The sequence below is a fragment of the Micromys minutus genome (assembly GCF_963924665.1).
Source record: "Micromys minutus genome assembly, chromosome: 8".
Lineage (NCBI taxonomy): Eukaryota > Metazoa > Chordata > Mammalia > Rodentia > Muridae > Micromys > Micromys minutus.
In genome coordinates, this window is record NC_137977.1 from 50463536 (window position 1) to 50479869 (window position 16334).

General features: G+C 47.4%; 1 protein-coding gene across 3 annotated transcripts in view; it reads right to left on the reverse strand.

The window, feature by feature from the left end:
• Window positions 1-16334, reverse strand: part of ALPK2 (alpha kinase 2) — a 119122-nt gene that overhangs the window by 29151 nt on the left and 73637 nt on the right. For all 3 annotated transcript variants that reach the window (XM_080920371.1, XM_080920372.1, XM_080920373.1), the window contains 2 exons: window positions 5924-9248; window positions 1097-1244 (listed from right to left, as the gene is read on the reverse strand). In XM_080920371.1, coding sequence (XP_080776497.1) covers window positions 1097-1244; window positions 5924-9248 — 3473 coding nt within the window. The remainder of the gene's footprint in view (window positions 1-1096; window positions 1245-5923; window positions 9249-16334) is intronic.

The following is a 16334-nucleotide window of genomic DNA, read 5'->3' on the forward strand; positions in this document are numbered from 1 at the left end:
GTTTCTGGGAGATTCTTAAGTCACACTGCTCTCCACTGGTTTGTTTCGAGGGCTTGTCGGATGACCTAGGACGTCACCTTTTTTTCTCGAACACTCATTACTGGGGCTGATTTGGAGAGCTGGGTGGGTTGTTTTCCATGTGGCGTTTTCTGGTGATTCTTAGTTTACCTCTGACTCCATATATAAAAATAATATATATAATAACGAGCTCCTTCTATCTATCTTAAGGGATGTTGTTTGTCTTCCTCAAAAACCTTACTTTCCTGTGACTCTGGGACTTGCTCCTGTTGATTCTCCTTAGTTTTCTTTGATCTTTGTTAGATTAATTGGGGGGTAGGAGGGATGTTGAATCAGAAAATACTTATAAGTTCCAGAGAGTTTTGTAGCCTTAGGCCCCCAGAGCTTAGAATAGTATTCACTCTGCATCCTGATTTTCAAATGTGCAACAGGAGAGCCTGCCACTTCCTAGGGATGCACAACTCAGAGGTGGCAGAATGAAGCAAAAATGAGCCACCACATTCCCTGTCTGGACAGCTGGGCTCCACTCCTCCTCTTCTCGGATACTGCGTCAGCCTTCCTTCACCACGACAAACATATCTGACACGGAGTACTGAAAAGGAAGGAGGACTTATTTTGGCTCATGGTTTCAGTCTGTAGCTAGTTCGTCCTGTGTTTCTGGGCAGATATCATGGGAGAAAGGCATAGGGGCTGAAACTCGTCATTTCGTGACAGCCAGGAAATAGAGACAAGGGCCAGAGCCAAGAAGCACCCTTCAAAGGCACACCCCAGTTTCTACCGCCTTCCAGTCCCATCACCAAGTTATAAAGCCATCAGAGGATTGACCTAAGTCAAGCCCTCGAGCCTTTAGGTTCTCATTGGTTCCCTAAAGCCCGTCATCTGCCAATCAAGTCGCAAGCCCATGAGCCTTTGGGGTTGGGGGTGGAGCGGACACTTATATCTTAACCTTAATAGACATTGTATACGGAATCTCTGCGTCCTCTTACTTCTCGTTTCTTATTTATTATTTTCTTTAACAACCACACTAAGAAGCAAACATACAATAACCGGAGAAAGTAACAGAGGATGAACATCCCACCTTTTCTTGACCTGGGCAATCGACTTTGAATCTTTTGTCCAGCAAACGGTAGAGTCTTCATGGATTTCTGAAAACTGGCAGCTCAACTTTATATTTCCGGAGTGCTCGGGAGCCATCTCAGCCTGGATCTTCTTCAGCAGTACTGGAGCTAGAGACAGATGTGCAGGTTAGCGTAGGCAAAAGGCCATCACAGTCACTGACCTGCAGCAGTCCTGAGAGACAAGGAGATCGTTCCTAACTCACGAAGGAAGCAGCTAACTAGGCTGGGAGGATATGCGGCTGGTTCAAATGTAACAGTGGGAAAAAGAATTAATGATGATGATGATGATGATGATGATGATGATGTTGATGATGATGATGATGATGTTGATGATGATGATGATGATGATGATGATGGATGCTTGATTTTCATTATGGAAATTCTAAAGATATGCTCGTGGCAAACTAGAACCCAAGCTATTTTTGATTTTTGATTTAGATTTATGAATGTGCACCATGGTTGTGCCTGGTGTCTGCAGAGGTCAGAATTGGGAATCAAATGTTTTGGAACTGGAGTTACGGGTGGTTGTGAGCCTCCACGTGGGTGCTGAGAATCGAACCTGGGTGCTTACAATTGTAGAGGCCTAGTCCGTAGGATATGGGTCAAATACGATGTTGTTATAGAACCACCCGATAAAAATAAGAGCTGGTGGTCCAGGAGTAGAATAAAATCTGCATTATTCAGGTTACTGAGGTTAAGTTCTCCAACACGCATGCGCACACCCAGTACAGTTCTTTGTGAAGATGGTCTGGTGACTGAGTGACATGTCTTGCATCCATCTCACTGACAAGAGTGCCACCACGAATCTGAATGAAACCCAAATGGTGAGGAAATGAGACCCATGGTTGGTCTGCGATTTTCAGGTTGCCTCTGAGTTTAACTAACAGGGTCTTGTGAACAAATGTGTAATTAGCCAGAGCAGCCACCAGGTGGCAGTATAGGCATTAGAACAATAGGAGGCCAGAGGGACCCAGCCAAGAGAACAGTTCCTCAGGCTGGGCACTACCACTGGAAATGTGGTCAGTTTATTACAGCCCAAGTGGTAACACACAAGAACACATTATCACAGAGTGTTGTCTAGCCCACAGGCAAGTCATAAGTACCAACTCGAGGCTTTATTTCCTTACATGCCTCACACTTTGCTACACAGAATGCCCTGTGTTAATGATTTTTCCAATTTTTCTTTGACTCCACAGATAATAAGATAGCAGAATAAAAAATAAAATTGGACTTGGGCCCCAGGAAGTAGCAATGGGCTGGTTGAATCCCAAGTTCCTCAACCAGAGCCTCACAGAGATCGGTGCCAATATCATGGGGGCCCGATCACATTGTGGGAGGGAGAGGAGAGCATAAAACAGGTGCAGGGCTGAGTGATGGATTCTGGGAAACACACAGTCAGCCAAGATCCTGCTCCTATGGCACACAAGGAGAAATGCAGCTTATGGGCAAAGGCGTGGGCCTGCCACTGGGTTTATCTTCTGCCCAGCCTTGTTGAGGGAAGATTTAAAATTAAAAACATCCTCTTGCTGCAAAGCCCCAGCTTGGTGGGTAAAGTCACTTTACTGCCGTCCTGAGACCCGAGTTCAATCCCCAGGACTCACCTGGTGAAAGACAAGAACTTAGTTCTGCAAGCTGTCACACACACACACACACACACACACACACAGTGTAAATTTTAGAGTCTCCCATTATACAGGAAACTTCCACTATACTAAGTGGCACTCAGCATCCGTTTCATTTCTCCCAGGATCACCTGAGCATGTCCTGTTGATGCCTATCCCACCACAGCACAGGAGGAGGGCCTTAACTCTGGACTGCTCGTAAGGAGAGCACCAGGCAGCAGGTCCATGCAGTCGAATCAGCGCCTAGCATCATACGACCCACTCACTCTAGAGAGGAGGGCGGGAGCCTTACCAAGCCCACGCCCTGCCCCAGAAGTGAGCACTTCTGTGTTGTGTTTTCCTAGTGGTCGTGTTAAACACCAGTGAACCAGAAAGAGGGAAGGCTGCAGAGCGGAGCAAAGAACTTCTGAGCTTGTGAAGTAGATCCTGAGAGATGTCGGTCACTGATCAAAGCTCACACACTCGCAGATCAGAAATAACTAGCTAAAAGGGAAAGGCGGGTGCTTGTCTAGGGCAGAGCTTATGAACGCAGACATCCCAGAATAGCAAACCATTTTCCAGGTCACTGATCCTCATCCGTGTTGGCTCATTAGTGCATACAGCAGGTGCTTACTAAGAAAGCGCACCCTAATTATCACAAATAATTGGGGTCGGCCTATGAAAACAACTGTTCTTTTAGTAAACCAATGGTCAGGTGGTCAGCCAAACCAGGTAAGAGCCTGGGGCTGGTTTGAAGGCAAGGAGCTGTGAGCGTAAACCAGTGAGTGAGCGCTCCTGTCTCCTTCTCTTCAAAGGAAACTGCCATTCAAGAGGAGAGAGGCTGGACTATTTGCTAACTTCTTCCCGTTTGGGAAAGGACAGCCATATAAAGCCCTGTTTAGACATAAGCAAATCATCTTGGAACTTTCTTCAAATTGAGGACTCCAGAGGAGGCCAGGTGAGGGTTTCCGGTTCTTCGGACTCAATGGTTCCACACCCCTGGAAGGACCACATTCTTTAGGGAGCAGATAAGAGCCACCCTTCCTTCTAATGCTAGACTGACATCAACGCTGTGGTGTCCGTGACCTGGTCTTCATCCCTGTGCTAGGTGATTCCCGTTGGTCACACCTCCAATCTACAGGAGGAATGCAGTCACACACAACAGCACAAACACTGTAGTGTTGCTGTTTCTTCTGAATTGAAGTCAATGAAATTTAAGGCAAACTCAGAAGCCTGGGAAGCTTCTAGAACCTTTGAGATCCTCGGGGCTCCATCTCAAGGTTATGTAAGCAGCAACCATTGCTGGGGAAGTTGCAGGTCTGTACCCGGACCTCCCAAGACTCAGCTTTCCTGAGCTTTGAGATATCTGTGTGCTTGTGAGTTAACCCCCACCCCCACCCCCAGTTCGTTGTCTTGTGATTCCAGTAACTCGTTGGCATCAGACTTGAGTCAAATCTTTTCTTTGGTGTGTTATTGATTAAGAATCTGGGATAAATACATGTTTATTCTTGTGTCCCTAGGAAAAGTCACACAGCAAACACCTGCAGAAAATCTTAACACTGAATCTGACTTTCAATGGCCTTCAAGGTCTTGGCCCCTGGAATCAGTCCTGCCTGTTGCTCTGAGTCTCTCTGGCTTGGAAAAGCTTTTGTTTGCCACTGCCTGGAGGCCTCAGGGGAGGCTTTCTTAGGACATGGCTGAGAGCCCTAGGTACCTGCTTTGCTAGCACCACCTTCAAACCATCTCTTTCTGTCTGTCTGTCAGTCTCTTTGTCTGTCTGTCTCTTTGTCTGTCTGTCTGTCTGTCTCTCTCTCTCTCTCTCTCTCCCACTCACCTCCCCAGCCTTTGTACTTGGGGAAGTTGCACTGAGCTTGGTCTAATCTCTCCAACTGTAGTGACACTCAGAACTATCCTTTTCCCATGCGTGACTTGAAAAATTATGGACAAGAACACCCTATATATTATCTCTTTCTGGACTGAAACATTTTGTTGTTGTTTTGAAACAGTCTCACTATGGTAGTCCAGGCTAGCCTTCAACTATAAAGTCATGCTTACCTCAAACTCAGCTTCCCTCTGTTTTGGCCTCCCAGGGGCTGGGATTTCAGGTTTGAGCCACACCTGGCTCTGAAACCACTTCTGAGACCCTTTAACACATTGCTTCATACTCTACAAATGTGTTTAGCATATGGACAAGGAGCTAGGGAAATAGTTCAGTCAACAGAATTCATGCCTGGTAGGCACTAAATCCTGGGTTCCATTCCAAACACCATATAAATGGACAATAACGGCGCATCCTGGAGTACACAGATCCTGCCTCTAAACAATAAAACATATGCACTAAAAGCTTGGTACGTCCATACTCTGGCGGATGATAATTTGTAGTGAGGGTTAAAGGCTGCATAGGAAACCCCAGCCTCCAGATCAGGTTAAGAATGGAGAAAAGTCTTTTCCTCTCAGCGGGGTGAGAGCACAGAGGGTCCCGGCAGCTCCATTTCTTCTCTAGAGACTTCTGCCAGGCAGCAAGGGAAGGGATAACCCAAAAGAATGTAGCTTCTGTGAGGCTGTGGGGTGGCAGGACTGAAGAGGTCCAGTTAGCCGAACAGAAGGAAGGATGCCAAAATTTTGCACACTTAAAATTGAACAAAAGAAAAGACAAGGATCCCTCAAGCCACACTTAATGAAGGGGGTGGGGTGGGTATCAACAATGAAAGAACATCTCAAACTGTGCTGAAGTATGTCTTATGTGCCCTGGTCCGTGGGTGGTCAGTTTGGTCAGTCTGGATAGAATTTTCCAGAATAGCTACATCAGTGACTCTGCTCATCTTTTAGAGAAGATTAAGGGGGGGGGGTTAATTAAACTGAAAAGCATCTTTGCCAAACCCCCTCCATCAAGCAAGCCAGCAGGCTCCTGTGATAAGGGGCTCTCAGGTGAGTGTATCCTGCCAAGCCACCTGGGAACTGGGCACAAGGCAGATTCTTGAGGATGTCCCACCCCCCATCAGAAACCTGCATCTGAATAAGCTTACCCGTGTGAACGGTCCCTGCTCAAGTTTGAGAACCACAGGACGCTTGGCTGCAGACCCGCCATCTGCACCCACCTGATGCTCACCTGCACTGACAAGACCTCAGAGGGAACAGAACCTCGTGCCTCGCCCTCCAACAGTGCTAAAAGCAGCAGAGGCTCACCTTTTCCTTCAGCTTTGCAAGGGGCCCTTTTAGGGTCTCTTTTCTCATCAGTGCGGGACAAGGACCTTTCAAACTTAGGAGTCTTCTTCAGAATGGAGTTCTTCTTCACATTTTCCTTTTCCTCCAGCCTCAGTCTCAAGGCTGCCACCCTGGATAGAATTTTCTTCTTTATCCCCGCAGCCAAATGTCCACTCCCTGAAGCCTCTTGCTTCTTGCCCTCCTCTGACCCAGCTGACTGGGTCCCAGGGGCCTGACTGATCTGGGCCACCACAGGCCTCTGCTGTTCCTCTCTGGACTCTTTTCCGCTCTCCAGGGAGGAGCCCTTTGGACACGGGTCCTTCAGTAACGAGCTTTCGGGGTCTTTCTCTGACTCACATTCTCCTGAAATGAAAGCCAGGGCCATTGTTGGGGCGTCAGATGAGTTTAGGGGTTTGGTTTCCGCAACTCGAAGCTCCTCTGATTTCAGTTCCTCCATGTCATGGCTTATTGGCAAGTGTGTGACATGTCCTTTGGGAGATGAGGCACAAAGTGTGTCTGTGAGATCATTTGAAGAGGGCACATGTTTCCCACACTTGTCCTCGGTAGTTCCTTTTTTCCTCTTCACAGGAATTACATGTTGATGGGTTCTAGGCTCAGATCCACCATAAGTGTGGCCTGTGGAGTTGTTGGTATCAGCCTTGATAGATGTATGGGTCATGCCTGTGAGACAGTTAGAAGGAGGGGACATGGGGGAAACGACCTCAGTCTCATCCTTCCCCCTTCGCCCAGCCTCTCCTAGGCTTCTGTCACTGCCATCTTGTGTTTGGCTCGTGTTGCACGCGCTTGGAATTCCTTGTCTCTCTTCACCAGGACACTGGGCTTGCCCAGTGGCAGCTTTTGCTTCATGGGGCTGACTGGCTTTGGCATTTGCTTGCTCTCTGTCTACCTGATGATGGTTGGCTGTGTTCTTGTTTGGAATGATTTCCTCATTGTCCTGGGGATGTGGAACCTGTAGGCTAGCAGATTGGATGTCTACCCTCTGACACATGTACCCGGCAGTGAATTCATTTCCTTCTGTGCTGGAGTCAGAGGGCTCTGGCTTCTCAGACCAGGCACCCTCTATCACACCCCTGTCATCAATGGGGTCCACAGAGGACTCCAGGATCCTAGGGAAGTTCACAGACTGCTTGACAAAGGTGGGGTGGCACAGCTTGTGCTGGTTTTCCTCCTGTTCCTCAGTCGTTGTCTCAGCTACCCCCATCTCTACGGTGTTGGAAGCCTCTAATGGAGACTCTATGACATCGAGCTCCTTTTCCTCAACAGGGTCTACAGACGACTCCAGGAGTCGGGGTTGGCCCAGACACTGGGAAGACAGACTTTTGTAGTACGCTTGTCTGTCTGGTGCAGCACCTACGCAGGTGTCCCTGTTAGCTCCAAGAGCCATAATGGAATCAGCTTGGGGCTTGGGAACCCATGTTACTACCCCCAAGGCAGCTGGCTCAGGCCTGGTGGTACCCTCTCTGAGGATGTTCGACAGAGTCCAGCTCCTACCAGGCGCCGTGGGACTAACTTCTGCCTCCTGGAACCCAGAATGTGCCACTAGTTCTGGTGGCCAGATTTCAAACACAGGAGCTTCTAGAGTTATGATCTTCACTTTGCTGCCCACAGTCCAATGTCCTAGTCCAATGTCGTCTTTCCCTCCAAGGGCGATGTCAGAGAGAGCTGGGACACTGCTTACTAAATGACTGTCTTCTCCCATGGTCTTCTCAGACACCACAGAGGCACTGGTCCTCTGGTCTGAGCGACACTCAGTTTCTTCCCTGGAATCTGCTAGGGAGTGCTCCAAGGGTTCCACAAGGGCCTCCTGTTGCATGGCAGGTATGGAGGGTAAGATTTCTTGGAAATCATTTGCAGAAAGAGAACCCCCGTGGGATGTGCTCTGTGGCCGGATACACTGCCGCGTTCCACTTCCCTTTTCTTGGAAGTCCTCTTCAAGGCCTTCGCTGTGGGCTCCCTCCTGAGTCTGGCTCTTATCAATCTGGTTGTCAATCTGTAGAGACCTGATGCACAAACCCGGTCCCTCAGGCAGTGAGAAGTGGCCGTGAGCTCCTGCATTACTGGGTGCTGGGACAAGAGTCTCCCTGGCTGCTTCGCCTGTGGAACTACTTAAGGAATGACCTGACTGTGAATCTGGAAGAGATCGGGAATTATCTTCATCTTGTGCCTCACAGGAGACCTGGTCAGCCCCATCAACAAAGACGCTGTCCTGGGGAACAGAAATGGTGTGGCATTTGATTTTGTGGACTTCAGTGGCATCAGCTAATATGCTGCCGGTCTCTCTGGCCACCTGATGACAGTCCACATTAGCAGTTGATTCCACTGACTGCTCTTTTGAGCACTCTGTGACAGAGCTGTAGTCGGCAATCGGAAAGCTGAGATTGGAACTCCCATGGCCTTCTTCTTTATCATTTCCAAAGGAGATATTCCCTGAACAAAGGGTCTGTGTCTCCCCAAACCCTCCTACATTGTGGGGAAGTGTGGAAGAGAAGATGGAGGGAGAATTCCCCACATCAGCTGCTGTCTCTCCTACAGCATCTTCGCTGGCCTCCTGTGACGTGTTCCAGGTGAGGCTACGGTTAAAAAGAGGGCCCTCGGCTGCCTTCCCATCCTTGCTGCGCTCGTGTGTGGACTGTGGAGACTCCGAACCTTGTGTCTGTAGAACAGCCAGTATCCTGTCGGGAGAACATAAATCACATACTTTGCTTTGACCTTCTGTCAGCTCCAAGTCCGTGGGGCAAATTTCTTGAGGCAAATATTTATCAGCTGGTGCTCCAACAAGGAGATCCATGGTAGCATAACATGTTTCTTGGTCACCGGCTTCAAAACACCCCATGGCACATGCAGCTTCTCTGCCCCGTGACCCACTGTTCACCTTTTCCAGGGGGAGAGAGGGAGCAATGGGCTGGGAAACCGCATCAGAGAGAGGCTCTGGCTCCCGGTGGGTACCATCGCCCTGAGGGAGAACCACTGAGGCTGGAGCACGGGACACGTCTTCCTCATTGTCTTCTAGGGGACCCAGTTCACGTACTGATTCTGCCCAGAGGGCACCAGGCAAGCCGCCTTCCCTGTTTTGCCTGCCTTCCTGCTGGGGTCTTTCAGAACAGCTTTCTAGCCCCAGGTATTGGGCCAATGGTGAATTTTCGCTGTTGACTTCACTCAGGTTGGAGACAGAATGTGTTTGGGCCCCAGTGAATGTAGCCCCCTCTTCAGCGGGCACAGAAAAGGCAAGCCTCTGGTCGGGATAACCGGGATAACCGTGCTCCCCAATGGTTTCCTCAATTTGCATCTAGAAAAAAAAAAAAAGAAAAGTGATATTAATAGAATTGTTCCTGGGAGAGGCCACAATAGGATTTATCTGCAGTCCCAGGAGTGCTAATCCTTGTCAACTTTAATAAGGGACAAGGACCATAGTCAAAAATGACTGAAATCTGAACATTAATCCCCAAACTCACTCTGGCTATTAGAAACTTCCTAGGGAACTGTGAATTTAAATCACTCTCTGTCCCTGGAGACTCATGTCTAATCTCCTCATTATATGCAAAAAAACCTCCTGGCAATCCTCACAGATTTAATGATTTTTCCCTCCTCTCTCCAAGGAAAAGAGATGGAAACAAATTGAATGGTAAACTGGCAACTCAGCTCCAGCAAGACCTGTGGCTTTCTACACCAATGCCTGTCACATTGTCATGGCAGATTCAGCTTTGCTTACAATGTGGCAAAGGGCAACTTTTGTCCTCCAAACATTACAGCTACTGGTTAATAATACCACTAAAAGACAGGGAGAAAGAGAGTCAGGCATGGTGGTGTATGCCTATTGTTCCTGCACTCAAGGACCCAAGGTACAAGGTTTGCCTGAGTTCAAAACCAACCCAGGCAACATAGTGAGGTTTCAAATAAATAAATTATATATGCACATTATATAAATTATATATGCACATATATACATGTGCACATATATGTATACTTGATATATATGTGCACATACATGAGAAGAAGGTGAGAAAAGTATGTTCTCCTTCTAAATACTTTAAGGGTAGAATCCCTTCTTTTCCCCCAGAACTTCAGAAAACAAAGCTGGAAAGGAGCAGAGATTGGCCTGTCTTTCAAGCATGTCTTCAATGGAGTAAGAGAAACTGAACCAGCCAACAGCATTGCCAATTATTTCTGACTCAAAACAGATAAAAATTCTAGATTTTTTCAATGAGACTCTGGGGCAAGAAGCCACCTACCCAAGAAGTAGGAGGTGATTTTGTTGTTTGGAGAAAAGGAAAGGAAAAGAAAGCAGGGGAAGGAGGCGAGGAGGGAGGGGCAGGGAGAAACCCTACAGTTTGCAAACTGAGCCCACCTCAGCACTAAACACTGGGCGACGGTGGGTATTATTTAAGGAGAAAGGAAACTTCCTGTCTGTCTTTTTGTCTCTTGAAACTTTTAGCCAACAGCCGTTTCAAAGCAACACAAAATCATGTTCAGCCAAGAAGAGCAGAGGTAATTCTTTGGTAGGTCACGTCATCTTTGACCCCAGGACTCTCGTTCCATAGAGCTTCGCTCCAGTGCTCAGGGGACAGAGAGCTGAGAAGGTTACCATCACTCTTCCAGCCTGTAACAAGAAGGACCTGAAGTGCTCGTTCCCACGGGGAGCTCCGGTCCAGAGGATTATCCTCACAAATTCCATATGAGAACTGCTCTTCTAGCTCAGGGTTGATTCCCGCACCTACTGCCAGCAGGAAGTAGGACCAAGGTCACCTACGACACTTTCACGTGCTCCCAGGATGCTTGCTGCCTGCTAGCCCATGTCTCTATCACCTTTTAAGTGTCTCTCGTGTCCCGTGAACTTGGATTTCATCAGCATAAAAGTACAAACTGAATAAGAAGAAATTTAATATGAATTCCATATGGATGAGGACCATTTATCGATAGTAACATACTAAGAAGTGTTTGTTCCAGGTGAGGGAGATGTGACAAGCAAAGGCTTGTCTTTAGAGGGTGCTCATTTTTTGTGTGTTCAAGGTATAGCACAATAATAAGCACACGACAAGCATTCATAACTATTTGTTGGAAGAGAGAGTAAACGAAGCTGCGGGAACTGTCATCGGAGGTCCCCTACGAAACCTCTCAAGAGCTTTGCTTTGAATTTAGGGACAGCCTTATTTTAAGAGAGTCTTCTAAGCAGATGTGGTGGTAAACACCTGTAATTCACGAATTTGGCAGATGGAGTCAGAAGGACCAGGACTTCAAGGCCGTTCTCTGCTACCTAAAGTCTGGAGCCAGTTTAAGCCACATACCAGTCTATCACCGAGAGGGAGAAAGGCAGACCAGGAGGCTCTGACCACAGGCATCGTCCATTCAAACACTGATGTTTCTAAGAAGAAAGCTATTCCTGTTCTACCCATTGTGACAATATACACGGGTAGATAGGATGCACTGACAGGTGTTAATTGCTTTTTTTTTTCTAAATTCTTTTATAAAAATCATTGTATTAAAGCAGAAATTGAAAACAACAAAAATAACTTAGAGGAAGTGAGGAGCAAGGCTTTTCTACAGTGTGCAAACCTTTCAGAGCAGATGAAATGCTGTGAAAGAGCTGTGGGCAACCTTGGTCCCCAGCCCTGCTGGGATGATTTTCTCCCTGGGCCTGAGTACCTGCCAACATGGGGGTATTCTCTTCCCATGCCCCTTTGATTCCTGTTTTTAGGAAGAGCTATGGTGTAAACTACCAAGTTATAAGCACACAAAGTGTTGTGGTTTCTGGCCAGCACTGAGAACTTTAGAGACTGCCCAGTGAGAACACCACACTTCCACTCCCAGGACTCTATTCTGCCTCAGCTTCCATAACCCATGTGCTTCCCACCCATGTCTCTTCCCACACATACCTCCCCAACTCATGTCCCCTCCACCCATGTCCTTTCTCCACATCCCCGACCCACATTCCCCGCCCATGCCCCACCCAACACCAGTCCTTTATTTTAAGGCCTTGCTATCATAACAATATCATCAGCACCAAGGGACATTCTGGAAGTAGCTGCTATGTAGCGAATTCATTGCCCAGCACCCAAGGGCTCCATTGAGATGGATTATTTATTCCTGCCTCGACCTGCATCACTACTACGCCAACAGAGCGATGGGCTTACTTTAAAATGAAACTAGTATTTGGATCTGACCTGCCTGAACAGGCCTGCTATCCAAGCTTCAAAGGAAACTGAGGCAGAAAGATCACAAGTTCAATACCAGTGTAAGCTACATAGCGAGGTTAAGGCCTGGGCAACTCAAAACACAAGGTAAAGGAAAACCTGGATAGAGTGTGGTGAGACCAGGGTTCAAACTCCGGGAGTGAATGAACAAACCCATGTCTTAGGGAATGGGACAGGGATGCTCCCGTTCACATGGCTCTCTGATCATGACCTGCGTTATAGCATGCTTTGATGTTTAAAGTAGTTAGTCCTGTGGCAGTGTACTCATTCCTTCCCTATCTTGCTTTTACAATAAAATCCCACTGGGACTGAATACAGTTCAGTGGTTTCAAGCACTTCCAGAGGACCCCAAGTTCAGTTCCCAGCTCCCCCGTCAGACGGTTCACAATGGACTGTAACTCCAGCTCCAAGGTATCTGGTGCCCTCTTCCGACCTCAGAAGGTACACACACACACACACACACACACACACACACACACACACACACACATGAATAAACACGTGCAAAAACAAAAATAAATCTTAGGTCTGGGGAAATGGCAACCATTTAAGAGTGTTCTCTGCTCTTGCAGAGGACCCAGGTTCAGTTCCCAGCACCCGTATCTACTTCCGGGGGATCTAACGCCTTCTTTTGGCCTCTGCAAGTATCCGCACACACATGGTTCACACACATGTGAAATTAAATAAATAAAAAGTTTATTTTTAAAATCTTTTTTAAAAATCTCACTTTAACGCCCCACTCTAGTAAAGCACCACGTATGACAACATGAAGCAAGACTTAGTGTGAGCTCATCATCGAGGAGCATGCAGTGGGTAATGCTGAGGCAGAAAGATCACAAGTTCAATACCAGTGTAAGCTACATAGCGAGGTTAAGGCCTGGGCAACTCAAAACACAAGGTAAAGGAAAACCTGGATAGAGTGTGGTGAGACCAGGGTTCAAACCCCGGGAGTGCATGAACAAACTCATGTCTTAGGGAATGGACTAAGAATCTGCAAAACCTTAGTGACACATGGAATTTCTGGACTTCAGAAGTTAACTCCAGGCAATCTAATGTGAAGTCCTCTAAGGATTTCTCTACTCTTTGATGATGAGCATCTCAACAGAGCCATGGGCATCTTGAGCTATGTCTGGCTGTGCAGACCTGCCATCCCTACTGTGAAGGAGACAGGAACCCACAAGGTTCTTCTTAGACTGGAATATATACATTCTGTATATAATATATATATACATTACATATAAAATTACTTTATATTATATATTTTAATATAATGCATATATACTTTAAATATAAAATTATTTTATATCACATATTTTAATATAATTATTTTATTGAATATTTATTATATAATATAAAATAAACATTTTTAAAATTTTATGTGCATTGGTGTTTTATCTGCATGCATGTCTGTGTGAAGGTGTCGGATCCCCTGGAACTGGAGTTACAGACAACTGTGGGCTGCCATGGGTGTGCTGAGACTTGAACATAAAGTCTTCTAGAGCAGCAGCACCAGCCACCAGTGCTCTTAGCCCCTGAGTTATCTCTCTAGACCCTCCGAGTGCAACCTTCACATCTCACTCCCAATGACTTTGAAGGCTTACAGTATCAGCTCAGGGAGAAAGACGGGCCCATCTCACTCAGAGTCATGATGGAAGAGGTCCAGCAAAAAGATACCTGCTGCTGCTGGCTGCACCATTATCGAGTGAAACCCTGGGGTAGAGAGGGAGAGTTGTCATGTAGTAAACTTGTTCTCACTCGGGTGCAAATGAAGAGTGTTTATAGCTGTAGGAGGAAGCTCCCCATCACTGTGATGTAGACAGGATGCCTGGTAACCAGAGTGGCCCTAGCTTAATTCACTATGCTGCACAGGCCCCCGGGTAACCACTGTAGCCACTCTGACCCACTGTCTCCTCCCCCAAGGCTAACCACATGCACGTCAGCACCATTCTGTCGGGACGTGGCAGGTTGCCCAATACCCAGAAGACACTGACATCAGTTTCCCTTGTTCTGAGTGAGAGAGAGAGAAAAAAGCAGATGAAGCAGAGAGGAAATGGAACAGCCCTGGTGAGTAGAGCCCTGGTCCTTACAAAGGCCTTCTTACTCGATCCAAAAATACATGTGAGGTAGGGATTTACTGACTCTTAACTGGTGGGTGAGCTGCCTGACTCCCACCAGGAGACAGAACCATACAGTGAGCCCCGTAGGGAAAGTATGGTACAAAGGGCTCTTATGGAAGCTGTGAGATAAAAGGAAACATTCTGGCATCTCAGCAAGACGAAGGTGATAGAGGACAAGCTTGGGTGGCATTCAGGCCAAGGTGGAGATGGTCAGGCTGTCAGATAACAGAAGTTCACTGGATCAGTCAGGTCAGGCCAGAGATGCAATGGAATTGCTAGGCAACTAACAAAAATGTCTTCCAAGGTCAGGCAGGGAGCAGGGATCACACAGGGATGAAGCACTCGAGTCCAAGCACTGGTGAGGGTGGAGGCTGAGGCCTCAGACTGGGCGGGGCCATGTGTGGTAGGGGGGGAATCTTCAGAAGGATCAGTCTTCCTGTGTACACTAAGTAGCCTATGCATATAGGATGCACACACACACACACACACACACACACACACACACACACACACATATACAAAACTGTGTATAAGCTGTAAAAGCACCCTGTGTTGTCACAGACATGAGGCCTTTTGGATAGACCCTTTAGGGCCCCACATCCCAAACAGAGCAGTCTTTGGGAAGGACATCAGTAGGCTAATCACAGTTGTAGATAGACCAGGTACTGGACCCATATTCACAGCTAATAGGCTCTATGATGACCGCACCCACATCATCTCTAGCCACTCACGTAGAATAGCAGGTATCCTCTCCTTCCTCCGCCTAACACTGTGCTCACTTAAACGGAGGCTGACGGAATTTCACTACCATGGACCATGTAATGGAGGATACATTCAGAGTTGAAGGTACTAGGACTGACAGGTGAGCTCAGCACTGTTTGGGGGACCAGAAATTTCCCCCGGGTCCCAGAGTCAGCTGTGTAGCCCTGATCTAAAGCCGCATGTTATCTGGATACTGAACTCTCTCTAACACAGCTCTGTTTTGCCTTCAGCAATAGTGATCAAATCCAGAGTCTCACACATGCTTCATCTTCAGCTTTCCTTTCTCCTCTCTCCTCTCCTCTCTGATTCTCCCTCTCATCTCCTGACCTACCCCCCTTCCCCCTCCAGTCTCCTCTCCTCCCTCCTCTCTTCTTCACTCTTTTCTTTTGCTTTCTTGCTTTGATACAGAATCTCTCCACATCCAGGCTGACTTTGGTCTTGCACTATTGCTGAAGAGGGCCTTAAACTCCTAAATCCCCCTGTCTCTGCCTCCCAAGAGCTGTGTCCCACCATGCCTGGGTAAACCCAGATTTTCTCATTGCAGAGTTAGAACAAGATGAACCATACCAAAAGCTAGATATTTCCCTTCATAGAAACCAGAGCATCTGAGTTCTGAGACACTTAGACACAACAATGGTCCTTATTACATGAAACACGGCCAGATTTGTCTTCCTCTCCACAGGGAAAAGCGTGGACCCTTGCTAGCCATCTCTGAGTCCCCAGAGCCTCACCTACAGAAGGCACTTAAGCAACCTAAGTGTTGCCGAATGAACAAACAGATGACTCCATATAAGGAAAGAATGGTAAACTAAGATTAGAAACACTTCCAACCCACTTTTTGAAAGCAGAAATAGGTTTCCATGGGAAACTCTTCACAAACACTTTGTCTCCCCCTGTTTGTATCACCCAAACGTTGCCTCCTAAGTAAGCCTGCTGTGGGTCTCGTAGGACAGGTGCTGCCTCTCTGTCCACACCACGATGGCTGAGGTTATGTTACCCATCATTAACGACACTGTCCTGGATGCCAGCAAAGGGCAAGATGCTAATTTGAGTCCCTAACAACAAAAGGTATGAGGTAAGATCCCCGCTCTCAAATAGCTTATAAACCAGAGACACAAGAAGGATGGGAAATGACAATGTCTCTTGGCATGTTGTGCTATGGGAAACTGGATGAAACAGCGTGCTGGACAACTGAGCTTTGAACTCTCCTCCAGCGATACGGTTCCTCCTGTGCAAGAAGCAGGGGCTGTGCTGCTGTGATGTGTGCATCTAGTCTGAGAAAAATTCCTGCACGCTTTTCTGCAC